The 14,371-nt window shown below is 48.3% G+C and overlaps 1 protein-coding gene across 3 annotated transcripts in view; it reads left to right on the top strand.

Moving 5' to 3' along the window:
* The window catches only part of LOC119971440 (Golgi apparatus protein 1-like), a 167,878-nt gene that overhangs the window by 75,828 nt on the left and 77,679 nt on the right, over nt 1-14,371 (top strand). For all 3 annotated transcript variants that reach the window (XM_038806975.1, XM_038806974.1, XM_038806973.1), the window contains exon 5: nt 13,805-13,990. In XM_038806975.1, coding sequence (XP_038662903.1) covers nt 13,805-13,990 — 186 coding nt within the window. The remainder of the gene's footprint in view (nt 1-13,804; nt 13,991-14,371) is intronic.

Below are 14,371 nucleotides of genomic sequence, written 5' to 3'. Positions count from 1 at the left end.
CCCCTTAGGGCAAATTTCACCTTCTCTAGCTTGAGAAACCCTGCCATGTCGTTGACCCAGGCCTCCACGCTTGGGGGACTCGCGTCCTTCCACTGAAGAAGAATCCTCCGCCGGGCTACCAGGGACGCAAAGGCCAGAACACCGGCCTCTTTTGCCTCCTGCACTCCCGGCTCCTCAGCAACCCCAAATACTGCGAGCCCCCAGCCCGGATTGACCCTGGATCCTACCACCCTCGACAACGTCCCTGCCACGCCCTTCCAAAATTCCCCCAATGCTGGACATGCCCAGAACATATGGGCATGATTTGCTGGGCTCCCAGAGCACCTAATACACCTGTCCTCACTCCCAAAGAACCGGCTCATCCTTGTCCCGGTCATGTGAGCCCTGTGCAGCACCTTAAACTGTATGAGGCCAAGCCTCGCAAAAGAAGAGGAGGAGTTCACCCTTCCCAGGGCGTCCGCCCACGTCCCCTCCTCAATCTCCTCACCCAGCTCCTCCTCCCATTTAATCCCCCCCGGTGCCGCCTCCATTGCCCCCAAATTTTGAGGGTAGCCACCACCACCGGGCTCGTGGTGTACCTTGTTGGAGGGAACGGCAGTGGTGCCGTCACCAGCGCCTCCAGGCTCGTGCCCACACAGGACGCCATCTCCATCCTCTTCCATGCTGCCCCCTCCCCCTCAATCACCCACTTGCGCACCATCGCTGCATTGGCAGCCCAATAGTACCCTCAGAGATTGGGCAGTGCCAGCCCCCCCCCTATCCCTGCCCTGCTCCAAGAACATCCTCCTCACCCTCGGGGTCCCATGTGCCCACACAAACCCCGTAATGCTCCTGGTAACCCGTCTGAAAAAGGCCTTCGTGATAAGGATGCGGAGGCACTGAAACAGGAACAGAAATCTCGGAAGCACCGTCATCTTGACTGACGGCACCCTACCCGCCAGAGACAGCGGCAACATGTCCCACCTCTTAAACTCCTCCTGCATTTGCTCCACCAGCCTTGAGGTTAAGCTTATGCAGGCCCCCCCCCAGCTCCTGGCCACCTGCACCCCCAAGTACCTAAAGCTCCTCTCCGCCCTTTTCAATGGGAGCCCACCAATCCCCCCCCTCCTGGTCCCCCGGGTGTACCACAAGCAGCTCGCTCTTCTCAAAGTTGAGCTTGTACCCTGAAAAGTCCCCAAATTCCCGGAGAATCCTCATCACCTCCTGCCACATACAACAATAGGTCAGCCACATAGAGCGACACTCGTTGCTCCTCCCCACCCCGCATCAGCCCCCTCCAGTTCCTCGACTCCCTCAGCGTCATAGCCAGGGGTTCAATTGCCAGCCCAAAAAGTAGGGGGGACAAGGGACACCCCTGCCTCGTCCCTCGGTGTAACCGAAAATACTCCGACCTCCTCCTATTCGTGGCCACGCTCGCCATCGGGGCCTCATACAACAGCCTCACCCAACTGACAAACCCCTCCCCAAACCTTTCCAGCACCTCCCACAAGTACCCCCACTCAACCCTATCAAAGGCCTTCTCCGCGTCCAGTGCCACCACTATCTCCGCCTCCCCTTCTACCGCCGGCATCATTATAACATTCAAGAGCCTCCGTATGTTAGTGTTCAGCTGCCTCCCCCTCACAAACCCCGTTTGATCCTCGTGGATAATCTGTGGCACACAGTCCTCTATCCTCGTGGCTAAGATCTTTGCCAACAGCTTGGCGTCCACATTCAAGAGTGAGATCGGCCCCACACTGCTGGGGATCCTTGTCCCGCTTAAGAATCAGGGAGATCAGCGCCCGAGACATCGTCGGGGGCAAAGCCCCCCTCCCTTGCCTCGTTAAAGGTCCGAACCAACAGGGGGCCCAACAGGTCTGCATACATCTTATAAAATTCAACCGGGAACCCATCCGGCCCCGGCACCTTCCCCGACTGCATGCTTCCTATACCTTTAACCAGCTCCTCCAGCTCAAGTGGCACCCCCAGCCCCTCCACCTGTCCCTCCTCCACCCTCTGGAATCTCAGCCGATCCAAAAAGCGCCCCATCCCCCCACCCTCCACCGGGGGTTCGGACCGATACAGTTTCTCGTAGACGTCCCTGAAGACCCCACTGATGTCTACCCCCCCTTCGCACCACATTTCCTCCCCAATCCTTAACTCCACCAATCCCCCTAGCCGCATCCCACTTACGGAGCTGGTGTGCCAGCATCCTGCTCGCCTTCTCCCCATATTAGCATGGTGGTTAGCATAAATGCTTCACAGCTCCAGGATCCCAGGTTCGATTCCCGGCTGGGTTACTGTCTGTGTGGAGTCTGCACGTCCTCCCCGTGTGTGCGTGGGTTTCCTCCGGGTGCTCCGGTTTCCTCCCACAGTCCAAAGATGTGTGGGTTAGGTGGATTGGCCATGATAAATTGCCCGTGGTGTCCTAAAAAGTAAGGTTGGGGGGGGGGGGGGGGCTGTTTGGTTACGGGTATAGGGTTGATACATGGGTTTGAGTAGGGTGATCATTGCTCGGCACAACATCGAGGGCCGAAGGGCCTGTTCTGTGCTGTACTGTTCTATCTGTGATCTATATTCATACACCGCACGCCTGAAGGCTGTGCCGCTCCCGCAACAATCCCTCCTCCGGGGCCTCCGCATATCTCCTGTCCACCCTCACCATCTCCCCCACCAATCTCTCCCTCTCTCGCCGCTCCCTTCTCTCCCTGTACGCTCGAATGGAGATCAACTCCCCCCGAACCACCGCCTTCAGCGCCTCCCAGACCGTCCCCACTCGGACCTCCCCATTATCATTGGCCTCCAGGTACCTCTCGATACATCCTCGGACCCGCCCGCCCACCACCTCGTCCGCCAGCAGCCCCACCTCCAAGTGCCAAAGCGGGCGCTGGTCCCTCTCCTCCCCCAGCTCGAGGTCCACCCAGTGCGGGGCGTGGTCAGAAATGGCTATCGCCGAATATTCAGCATCTTCCACCCTCGCAATCAGCGCCCTACTCAGAATGAAAAAATCAATCCGGGAGTAAGCCGTCTGCACATGGGAGAAGTATGAAAATTCCCTGGCCCTCGGCCTCGCAAACCTCCATGGGTCCACCCCTCCCATCTGGTCCATAAACCCCCTCAACACCTTAGCCGCCTCAGGCCTCCTACCCGTCCTGGAACTGGATCGATCCAGTGGCGGATCCAGCACCGTGTTGAAATCCCCTTCCATTATCAGGCCTCCCACCTCCATATCTGGAATCCGGGCCAACATGCGCCGCATGAAACCTGCATCGTCCCAATTCGGGGTGTATACATTGACCAGCACCACCCGCTCCCCTTGCAGCTTGCCACTCACCATCGCATACCTCCCGCCACTGTCTGCCACCACATTCGACGCCTCGAACGACACCCTCTTCCCCACCAGCATCGCCACCCCCCCGATTTTTTGCATCCAGCCCCGAATGAAACACCTGGCTTACCCATCCCTTCCTCAATCAAACCTGATCCACCACCTTCAGGTGCGTCTCCTGAAGCATGGCCACATCCGCCTTCAGCTCCTTCAGGTGCGCGAACACGCGGGCCCGTTTAACCGGCTCATTCAGTCCTCTCACATTCCAGGTGATCAGCCGGATCAGGTGACCACCTACCCCCCCGTCGACTAGCCATCACCCTTCCGTAATCCGCCACGTGCCCACGCCCCCCGCTCAGCCCGTTCCCCACAGCGGCAAACCCCCATCCCGACCCCCTCTACCTGCTCCAGCTCCTTCGCCACTTCAGCAGCAACCCGGTACCCCCCCCCCCCCCCCCCCCCCCCCCCCCCCCAAAGCTAGGGCCCCCCTAAACTGTGTAACCCCTTCTATTGTACTTCCGTAAGCCAGCCTTCTCCTGCTGACCCAGGCTGCTCCCGCCACCCCAAAGACCCTCCCCATTGCAACAAACCCCCCCCCCGTGACGGTCCCGCCCACTACTCCTCTAGCGCAGGGAAACAAAGCCCGTGCTTTCCTCCTCCTCCCCGGGACCCAAAACGCGGGAAAAGGCGGGCACATGACCCAACAGGACCGCGAACCCCACCCAACCTCCCAACCGGTGAAGGAAAATAAAAATCCAAACAAAATAAACGCCCAAGTAAACGGATAACAGTCCCAAAAAGCAAAAAAAGAGCAGAACGGCAAAAAACCAACATCATCCAACAGAACCGATAAAACGAAAGGATACCAAGGAGGACAAAACCTCCGGGCTGTGTACAACGTTCCCCAGCCCCCAGTCCTCAGTTCAAGTCCAGCTTTTCTGCCTGGACAAAAGACCAGGCCTCCTCTGGGGAGTCGAAATATAGCTGGCGGTCTTTATTAGTGACCCACAGGCGTGCTGGCTGTAGCAGGCCAAACTTGACCCCTTTCTTCTGGAGCACTGCCTTCGCCCGGTTAAAACCAGCCCTTCTCTTCGCCACCTCCACACTCCAGTCCTGGTAGATCCTGATCACCGTATTCTCCCACTTGCTACTCCTCTCCATCGCCCAACACAGCACACACTCGCGGTCGACGAAGCGGTGAAAACGGACCAGCACCGCCCGAGGTGGCTCATTTGCCTGGGTTTCCTCAGCAGCACCTGATGGGCATCCTACAGCTCTAAGGGTCCCTGGAATGACCTTGCACCCATTAGCGTGTTCAGCATCATAGCCACATAGGCCCCCAAATCCGAACCTTCCAGCCCCTCTGGGAGGCCCAGAATCCGCAGGTTCTTCCAACGGGCTCGGTTCTCCATCTCCTCCAGCCTCGCTGACCACTTCTTATGGAGCGCCTCGTGCAACTCCACCTTCATTGCCAGGCCCAGAAGTTCATCCTCGCTCTCAGAGGCCTTTTGTCGAAGCTCTCGGATCTCCGCACCCTGAGCCGTCTGGGTCGCCATGAGCTTGTCCAGGGAGGCCTTAACGGCTCCAGAATCTCTGCCTTCAGCTCCCTAAAGGAGCGTTGAAGCAGCTCCTGCTGCTCCCGTGCCCACTGCTGCCACGCTGCTGCTTCCCCGCCCGCCGCCATCTTGCCTTTCCTGCCTCGCACCTTTTTCTGCTCCAAAGCCGATTTTCTGACCGCTCCACTCCTAGTCCAGGCCATCCACCGGTGGAGAATCTGAGAAGGAGTGTTCCCACACGGGCAAAAGTCCAAACAGCACCACTACGGCCCCTTAAAAGAGCCCCAAAGTCCGAAAATAGCGGGTGCCACCGAACGTGCAGCTTAGCTCCGCATCACCACAACCGGAAGTCCGTCCCCGCTTCTTCAATGGCCTTGGTGAGATCTTTTCACAGTTCTTCCCACTTCTGCTAGAATTCAGCTTTCATAAAGGCCCTCAAGTCAGCTTGAGGCCTCTAAGCTGGCCCTTCCCCCGCCTGCATGCTTGCAGAGGCTTTTGTCTGCTGCTGCTTCAGCCAAATCTTGCACTGTTTCTGAGGGTCTGATAACCAAGAAACATACCATTCCTGGGGGAAAGTACTCCTCCAACATTCACCTACGCCTTTTCATCGAAATTCCAACCCGTGTTGCTTAAAAAAAAAAGCTCTTTTCTGTAACCGTGGGCAGGAGCTGCCTCTGTGTGACCACTCACTCCATGGTGCACACCGGAAGTCTCTATGTCGTTTCTACCGTACAAGATCAGGATCCTACTAACTAAGTTTTCAGTCATTGCCCTGATGCCCCCTCATGTGACTTGGTGTCAAGTTTTGCTTTATAACGCTCTTGAGAAGTGCCGTGGGACATTTTACATCATTAAAAGTGTTATAACATTACAAATTGTTGGTATCATGGAGTACAAATGTTTTATAAAATGGATGGTTGTCACGGACAATCTGCTTGGTGGTGAGTAAAACACAGCACTGCTGCCTCACTGCGCTGAGGTCCCAGGTTAGATCCCGGCCCTGGGTCACTGTCTGTGTGGAGTTTGTACATTCTCCGCGTGTCTATGTGGATCTCATCCCCACAACGCAAAAAGATGTGCAGAATAGATGGATTAGCCATGCTGAATTGACCCTTAATTGGGAAAAAAGTGACATTGAATAAAGCTTGGTTGCTAGTTTTCAAATGCAGATTCGTAATTTTTTTTAGCGTACGAGTTGTTGCCAATGGACTGAAATTGAATGTGGAAATTGAATGTTTTTTAGGAGCGGCTGTTGAATTAGAACAAAAATGGAACCATGTGACAAATATATAAACATTTTTGGCTAGTGCCATGTCAGACCTTTGTTTGGAATCATTTTTTTGTCAGATGAGGGATACTTTAATACCTAAAGTCCAGCAGAAAAAAAAATTGAAATATATAATTTAAAGCTGCAACCATTGCCAAACTCCAACTTTACTAGCTGTTCAAAGTCCTGAATGTCTGCTGGCGTATTACATTTTGCTTTGTAAATATTAATCAATAAACCTTGTCAGCATGTCAGAAAGATCCTATAAACTGATCTGTGTTGAATGCTCATACCTTTGTGCCACAATACAATTCCTTCTCCCCTTTCACAGGCCAGCATTTGGGACCAATTTCTCCTCCCGAATTGTGTCTTATATGCTTTTCAAAATGTGTTGTCTTTGCATCTTCCTATATAAATGCACTGATTATACCAAGTTAAAAGAGCAGTTAAGATTTTCCATAGGGAAATACCAGCTGTTAAGAAACTCCAGCCATTAATTGGGGAGGTACCCTTTGAAACCACAACTCTTCAGCAATAGGCACAAATCTAATTATAGCCAATTAGAGTGGCTGATGAACTGAAAATGGTTTTAATTGCTTGCTCTAATATCAAATTTAATTTCTGCTGTGCAACATCAAAGCTGGTGCACAAGGCTGTGCCATTAGTATATGAACTGTAATTAGTCGCTTGGGGCTGCCATTGTAGGCATGGTAATGAGTAGTCTGATACCAAGTAAATAGTTCTTTATAGGCATGGTAAAGATGAAATACGACTTCAGTGGTGCCAATTTATCTGAAAACAGATAGATTGGAAATCTTTCAACCTTTGATCCATGCTCCTCATCAGCTGTCCTGAAACCAAACTATGAACCGATGAGAAGGATTGATCAACCCTAGGTCTCTGCCTGTGATTGTGTTTGAGCTGATTCTTGAAGGACTGCATTGTGGTCTCAACCTCAAATTCTCTTGTACACTCCTGCGCCTTTGGTATCTTCAAGGTTGTGTGTTCTCTGGTCTGTGAAGCAAGAATTGAGAATGATTCTTTGAGAGTATGGTTCAAACTTTATTGTTGCCTACTTTACAGGCATGGATTTTTTTTTCCAGGATCCAGCTGCCCACTGTGTCAATTAAGTGATTTGGCTAAACTTAGAATCGTTCCTATATAAGAATATAAGAAATAGGAGCAGTCCCTTGAGCCTACTGTGTTATTTAGTAAGATCATGACTGATATTTTACCTTGGCTCTTAATTTGCCTGGATGATCTTCATATACTTGATTACATCAGTGTCAAAAAAGTACAATTGATCTCTGCCTTCAAGACACTCTAATGAGCATCCACAGCAATTTGGGATAAAGAATTGCACAGCTGTGCAGCCCTGGAAAACGCCTTCTTTCATCGTAGTCCTAAATATCTTTCCTGTTATCGTGAGACTACAGCCCCTGGTTCTAGAGACACCCAGCTAAGAGAATCAGCGTCTCAGCATTTACCATGTCAAACCCCCTCTGAATCTTTGTATCTTTCAGAGATCACCTTTCATCTGACCTCCAGACTTCATTGCTCAACCCTTTCATCCCAGGAATCAATCTGCTGAACCTTCATTCTTCGCACATGGGCAATATTATTTAGACATAAACGTTAACATACCATGAGCTTCCTAATTATTTACTGTACCATGCCTTTTAACTTTTTATTTCTTGCGCAAGGGCACTACCTTAACTGCATTAGGCTCAGACTTGCTAATGGAAAGTGAAGTTCATCCTATGCAGCATTTCGATCCAAAGTCTTTCCCCTACCTACATGCCTAGTTCTTCCTCCCTGTCTCGTCCAGTGGGGTGACTGTATCTCCTCCAGTAGTCGTCCATACATGTCAGCGCAGTTGCCGTCCCCTAATTCCCCTAATTAGAAGTCTGTCCAGAAGGTCCTGGTAGCTGGGGAACGTTGCTGGCTCCTTGTGGAGGAAGTTCCTTAGTTGTATATATTGCAATGCATTCCCCTTTGGGAGCTGTAACTTGTGCGTCAGTTGCCCTAAAGGGGTTATCCTGCCATCCATGTATGGGTTCCCTACCATCAGTGTCTCCTTGTCCTGTCTCCAACTTTAAAGGAAGTGTCTAATGTCGTGTGGATAAATATATGGTTCTTGCATATGGGTGTCATGATGGACTTTGCTGGTAGTCTGTAGTCGTGCCTGAGTTGGTTCCATGCTCCAAGTTCCACCACCACTGGGTTTTTTGAGTACTTGGCTGGTAGGAATGGGAGCATGACTGTGGCCACGAGGGATCTCCCCGTACAGGATAGCTCCTTCATTTTACCCATTGTGTTTTCGGCTCCTTGACCCATCCCCTTACGCTCTCTGTGGTGGATGCTCGGTGGCAGAGTTGGAAGTTCGGAAGCGGCAGGCCCCTCCCCCCGTGTTTCTCCTTTGTAGGTTGCTTTTGCGATCCGAGGAGGTTTTTGCCCCACACAAATGCCATGATTAATTTGTCTAACTTAGTAAAGAAGGCCTTGGGGATGAAAATAGAGAGGGATCTGAACAGGAAGAGGACTCTGGGCAGCACGTTCACTTTGATCATCTGCACTCTCCTAGGGAGAAGGGGGAGTGAGTCCCACCTTTGTAGATCCCTCTTTACGCGACAGGTTCCATTTGTGGATCCGTGATCAGAGAAGTAGACATTATTAGTGGCCCATATGTGTCCATTATTGGTGTCCTTCCAGCCCGTTTTTCCGCATGAATTTGTCTGCTTCTCCCAGCATGTTAAAATAGTACTCCTTGTTGTACATCACCCAAAGTCTTGCCCTGTACACATTCTGAACTGCACTTTGTTCTTAAATAGAGCCGTCCTGACCCTGTTGAACTTGGTCTGGCACCTGACCAGGTTGGCCCCGATGTCTTGGTATGCACAAATTGTATGTCCTTCCCATTTGCAGGACCCTGTGCACCTCGTCCTGTTCAAAATTTGCTTCTTATCCTGAAATCTGTGGAGCTTCGCAATGATTGTTCGTGGTGGTTCTTCTGTTTTGACACATTCGTTGTGACCTTTGGGCCCCGTCCACCTCTGGGATCTTGTTGGTCGTTCTGGGTGAGTGTGCTTAACACTCAATTTGGCTCTGTTTCTTTACTTAGCTCTGGAGTCGCCAGGTGCCGTTAAGACACCGCCACAAGCTTCAAGGTGAAGTTCAAAGCAATAAAACCATACACCAATTAGTAAGTCCAAACAACTGAGGTTAACTACCCATGCACACGCTAAAAGGATTAAACTTATTCCTACCGCTAAAAAAACTAATACTTATCTCGAAGGAACTGCTGGGTCAGGGAACAAGGCCTCATGCTCTGCTCTGGTCTGCAGACTTCAGGTTGGTATAAGTTAAAAGGGGTCAGGAGTGTCTATCTCTGGTAGCGATCGTTGTGAGGCACTTACTTGCTGGCGGCTGCTGTCCGAACCCCCCCCTCTTTCTCATTCAAGGTCTTCTTGGCAAAAGCTGGTCGAGGTGCTGGTCCACGGAGGAGTGCTAGTCAAAGAGAGTGGAGGGCTGGATCAGAAGACTGAACCATGTGTGGGACCTGTCTTTTATAGGTCCCAGGGGATCCGTGCCCCTTTGGGCGGACTCCCTTACCTGCTTGGAATCGATTGGGTCTCTTCCCAATCGATATGTTTGAATCCCCCAATAATGCGGCAGTTCCTCGGTCACTGGGGCGGTTCTTGGGACTTATTGTTATGGGCTTCTTTGGCGCCGAAAGGTCTGGCCTTCCATTCAATGTATCGATCTGTGTTTAACTTGTTTTCATTGTATCTGGGGATCGCCCGGTATCGCCTCATTAGTATGTTAACTGGTTTCTTTTCACAGTACTGTCTGGTTTCTGCAGCAGTCCAAATATACAAGTGCTTTGCAAGCTGCTTGCTTTACAACATGTCCATTTTCCCTGCATTCCTTGCAATCTTCCATTTTGTGTTGGGCAGTGGCCACCCCAGGTGGCTACAATCTTTCTTAAGCTTTCTCGGCTGACCAGCTTCCCTTGCAACTGTGCTATGTATTCTTATGGGTTTCTGTCTTCGGGTAGCCTGACAATCCTGAGGTTATGGCGGCGCAACATATTTTCCTGGTGTTCCACCTTCCCCTTGATCGTTCCGTTGGCCACCACCAACCTTGCCACTTCTGTCTCGAGTGAGGCACGATCCAAACACTCTGGTCAGTGCCGCTTTTTCTAGTTCCCCCACATTTGCCTCCTTGGTCTCCAACTGCTGTACCGTCCTCTCCAATGGCCACCTTCACTGTCACCATGAGGTCCTCCTTAATTGACTCTCTAAGTTTTAGGAGTTGTGTTAGGAGTTCCACCCACTGTTCTGTCAGTTGTTGGACCGGTATTTGTGTTGGTGATCCTTCTTGGTCTGCCATGTCCTGCTCTGCTTCACTCCTCATGTTTGCCGCCTGGGTCTTCCTCTCCTGACTCTTTTCGGCTTCTTGGTTGACTTGAAGGCATTTCCTCGGGAGGTTGTTCGTTCGGGTGGGGGTGAGAGAGTGTTTTATTGGCTTAATGGCTGATTTCCAGATTAAAAATAACTAAATTGAAGTTTCTGGAGGTGAGCCATGTTTCGTGGGGCTGTTCTCACACACGCACACGCACACCCTCCCTAAACCTCTGATTTGTTCTTTTAGCATTGTCCCACTGGGGGCAAATTCACCAAAATGGCACTAACTGAATGTTGGCAGCTACTCGCAGAATGCTTAAGACTAGACAAACAAGCATTCAGGAAGGCGGCAGTTGGTTAGTTTTCCTCTTTCTCTGTATTTTTTCAAAGTTTGTGCCTGTTTGTTTTGTAGGAACAAAAAGGAAGATGCTGGGGACAGACAGATGAAATTAAGGGGGGGGGGGGGGGGAGGAGAATGCTGATGAAGGTAGAGAACATTGTGAAACAGACATTTGCATGGTGGCCACTTATGATAATATTAGCTAGAGGGGTGTGAGAGGTTGAGCGTTTGTTTCTGCAGGGCAAGCCCAAGAAAAGTTGGAAGGAGCACAGATCCAGATGCCTTCAGTTCAAATGTATTGTTTGCAGTGACAATTGGTTTGAGCAATCCTTGGTCGAAGGCAGTTGGGTGTACATTTGATTTCCTTTTACTTAAGAACTCCTGCTGTGCCCAGCAGTGATGGTGTGATGCTCCAAAGCCTCAAATCTTTACAAAGATCAGGAAACATTGCTGTCCCTGATGGTGCAAAATGATTAAAGGGATTGATGACATCTGTTTCCTCCTAATTGAATTATTTTCTATGTTGGCAATTGTTCCTGGACACAACTGCAGAATAAAAATACATCTGCCATTTTATCAAAAAATAGGTTGGAAACAGTCAAAGATATATCAGTTTATTTTTGCAGTGTTTGTTTTTGTCAGAAAATAAATGCAGGTACTTTTTAATGGTATTCTCTGAGGATTAGAACTAAATAGATCACTTCCTGCTGTGGAGAAGCATAGAACGGTTACAGCACAGGAGGCCATTTGAGCTGTAGTCATTCTGTTCTCTGTAACAGTAACTGAGCTTGTCCCTCTTCCACCACCATTTCCATATAACCTGCAAATCTTTTTTCCTTAGAGGCTTATTCAATTCCCTTTGAAAGCTGCAATTTAATCTGTTTCTCTGATACTCGGTGCATTCCTAACCTCATGTTGCCATTGGTTCTTTTTCCAATCACCGTAAACCTGTGACCTCCAGTTCTTGACTCTGCCATTGGAAACAATTTCTCTATCTACTGACTCATGATTTTGAACACATCCAGCAAGCGTGATCTCAACCTTAAGGAGAACAAACTCATCTTCATCAATCCACCTATGTATCTCTGGAACCATTCACAGAAATCTTTCCTGCACCCTCTCTAAAGTTTTCACATCCTTCCTAAAGTGCAGTGCAACTTCTGTTCCACCTTGATTTTACTCAGGAGTGATAACTCCAGCTTTAGTTCTGTATTCTTCTCTCCATTTTCAGAGAGCATTGAGGCTGACCATCGAGTGCCCTCAATACAGACTAAGAATTGAATTTTGGACCTTCCTTGTCTGAATGGGTCCATTTAATGCTGACCGGTATTTTTATTGATTAAATGTGTAACAGCTTTTAAGCACACGCAGCACAAAAAAAAAGTAATGTAGTGCACACATTTTTTAATATCACACAATGTAAACGCTGAAGATGAACTAAAATTTAGCCCATTTGAGTGCGAGTGTTAACAAATTTCCTTGAAATTAAATACTTAATTTTTCAATTTCTATAAATAACTCTTTTCATTATCATCAAGGGGAAACCCACCAGGGAATGCTGCCAATTTTTAGGTCTTTGTCTCATTTTCCCAGGTGACTGAAAGTGCTTTTAGATCCACTTGTTCCGTGCATTGATCAGTTACAGTTTGTTCATCAACCTCATAAAGTCAATGGACAATGCTGTTCTGACCATGGTCCATTTGATCCAATAGTACGTGGATACATTGGGCAACTTGTTTGTGCTATCTTTGTTGATTTCTCCTCAGCTTTTGATGCCATTCAAGCTTAGAGAAATTGAAAATCCCTTAATGTCCGTCCCACTCCAACTTTTGGATGAGTGATTTATTTCATAACAGGACCTAGTGGATGTTAATTTCTAGGATTTACTTGGAGCCCATGGTACCGAACACTGAATCATCTTGGGGCTGTGTATTTTCACCTTTGTTTTTCGTCCTCTACACGAGCGATTGTTGATCAGAGCACACATAAACCTGAAATATACGGATAAAATGGTACTTGTGGGTCTGATGAGGAATAACAAGGAAAGGTATAGGGGCTCGGCGGAGAAGTTCATAAAACGGTGTTGAGAGAGTTCTCTTAAATGGAATGAAAACAAGAACTAATTTTGAGTTTAGGAAAAAGCTAATTATTGATATTGTTCCTCTGAAAATTCATCATGTTAACATTTAAATAGTTACCACATACAAGTATTTAGATATCAAAGTAGATGATAAATTGAATTGGAACTACTAGTGTACCGATGTGCTTGTTAAGGCAAATACAGATTATACTGCCTCAGAAAATTAAAATCCTGTTGAGTGGATCCACAATCATGAAGCTTTTCTGTATGGCTGTAGTTGAATGGCATCCTATTTGGTGTCTCTCCTAGTACTGTGATCTTCAGAAAGTAGACTCTTTAAGGGTACAGGTATTATTGAACTAGGCAGGGAGGGTGTTTGATGAGCAGATCTTTCTCAAAATCTGCTGTCAAAGAATTTTGAATGAATGAAGAGTGCCATGAACAATGAGAATCACCTTGTCTCGGTATACTGTTGTTTGTTCGTGGAAAAGACTATATAATGCAAGACAAATTGGTTCTTGAACTAGTTTGTGCCCTTGTCTGTAAGAACTTTTAACAGGAGTTTGAATGAATGAAGAGATGCGTTCAAGGGGCTTACTGATTATTTTAATACATTGGATTAGTTTTAATATGTTTTAATTGAAGTTAGACCTCTGTGATAGGGTAATTTTATTTTTATTCATGAACATTGTTTGACCATGTGGCAGGGGAGGTGTGTTTTAGTTGGGAACAGCACTGAAATATGTCTAGCGACTAGTTAGTAGACAAAGATCTGTAATTAGCAAAGACAAATTGGCTGTCCTGGTGGGGTGTGGAACGTTTCTAAATTGTTTGTTCTCTCAAAACAGGATGCACATTCACAGGGAGAAGTGGTATCCTGTTTGGAAAAGGCTTTGGTGAGCGAAGATAAAATTATTTCTGATAACTGTAAGAAGGCCATCCTGCGTGTAGCTGAACTCTCTTCAGATGATTTCCACCTGGACAGACACCTGTACTTTTCCTGCAGAGATGATCGCGAGCGCTTCTGTGAAGATGTAAGTTGATGTTTTAATTGCTTGGATTTTGTACATTAATGCCATGGGCTCTGGTTAAGTCTTAATTACCTGCAAAGACGCGCATTCAAAGTATCGTCTTGCATCATTGACTTTGTCTATATATATATATATATATATATGTTTCTCGAACCCGCCTCTTCATTCATGTGAGTAAAGGAGCTGTGCTCCGAAAACTAGTGATTCAAAACAAACCTGTTGGACTTTAACCTGGTGTTGTAAGACTTCTTACTGTTAAATGTAAGCTATTTCTTTGTTGCTAATATGTTTAATTCTGTGTTTAAATTGAAGTTTGTTTTACCATGAAAGCTGTTTGCTGGTCAGTGGTGCAGTGGCATTTCTTCAGTTTTACGAAATGCAAAT

This window comes from Scyliorhinus canicula, chromosome 9 (assembly GCF_902713615.1).
Source record: "Scyliorhinus canicula chromosome 9, sScyCan1.1, whole genome shotgun sequence".
In the NCBI taxonomy this organism is placed as follows: domain Eukaryota; kingdom Metazoa; phylum Chordata; class Chondrichthyes; order Carcharhiniformes; family Scyliorhinidae; genus Scyliorhinus; species Scyliorhinus canicula.
Note: the sequence above shows the minus strand (reverse complement) of the source record. Positions and strands in the feature narration are given on the sequence as shown.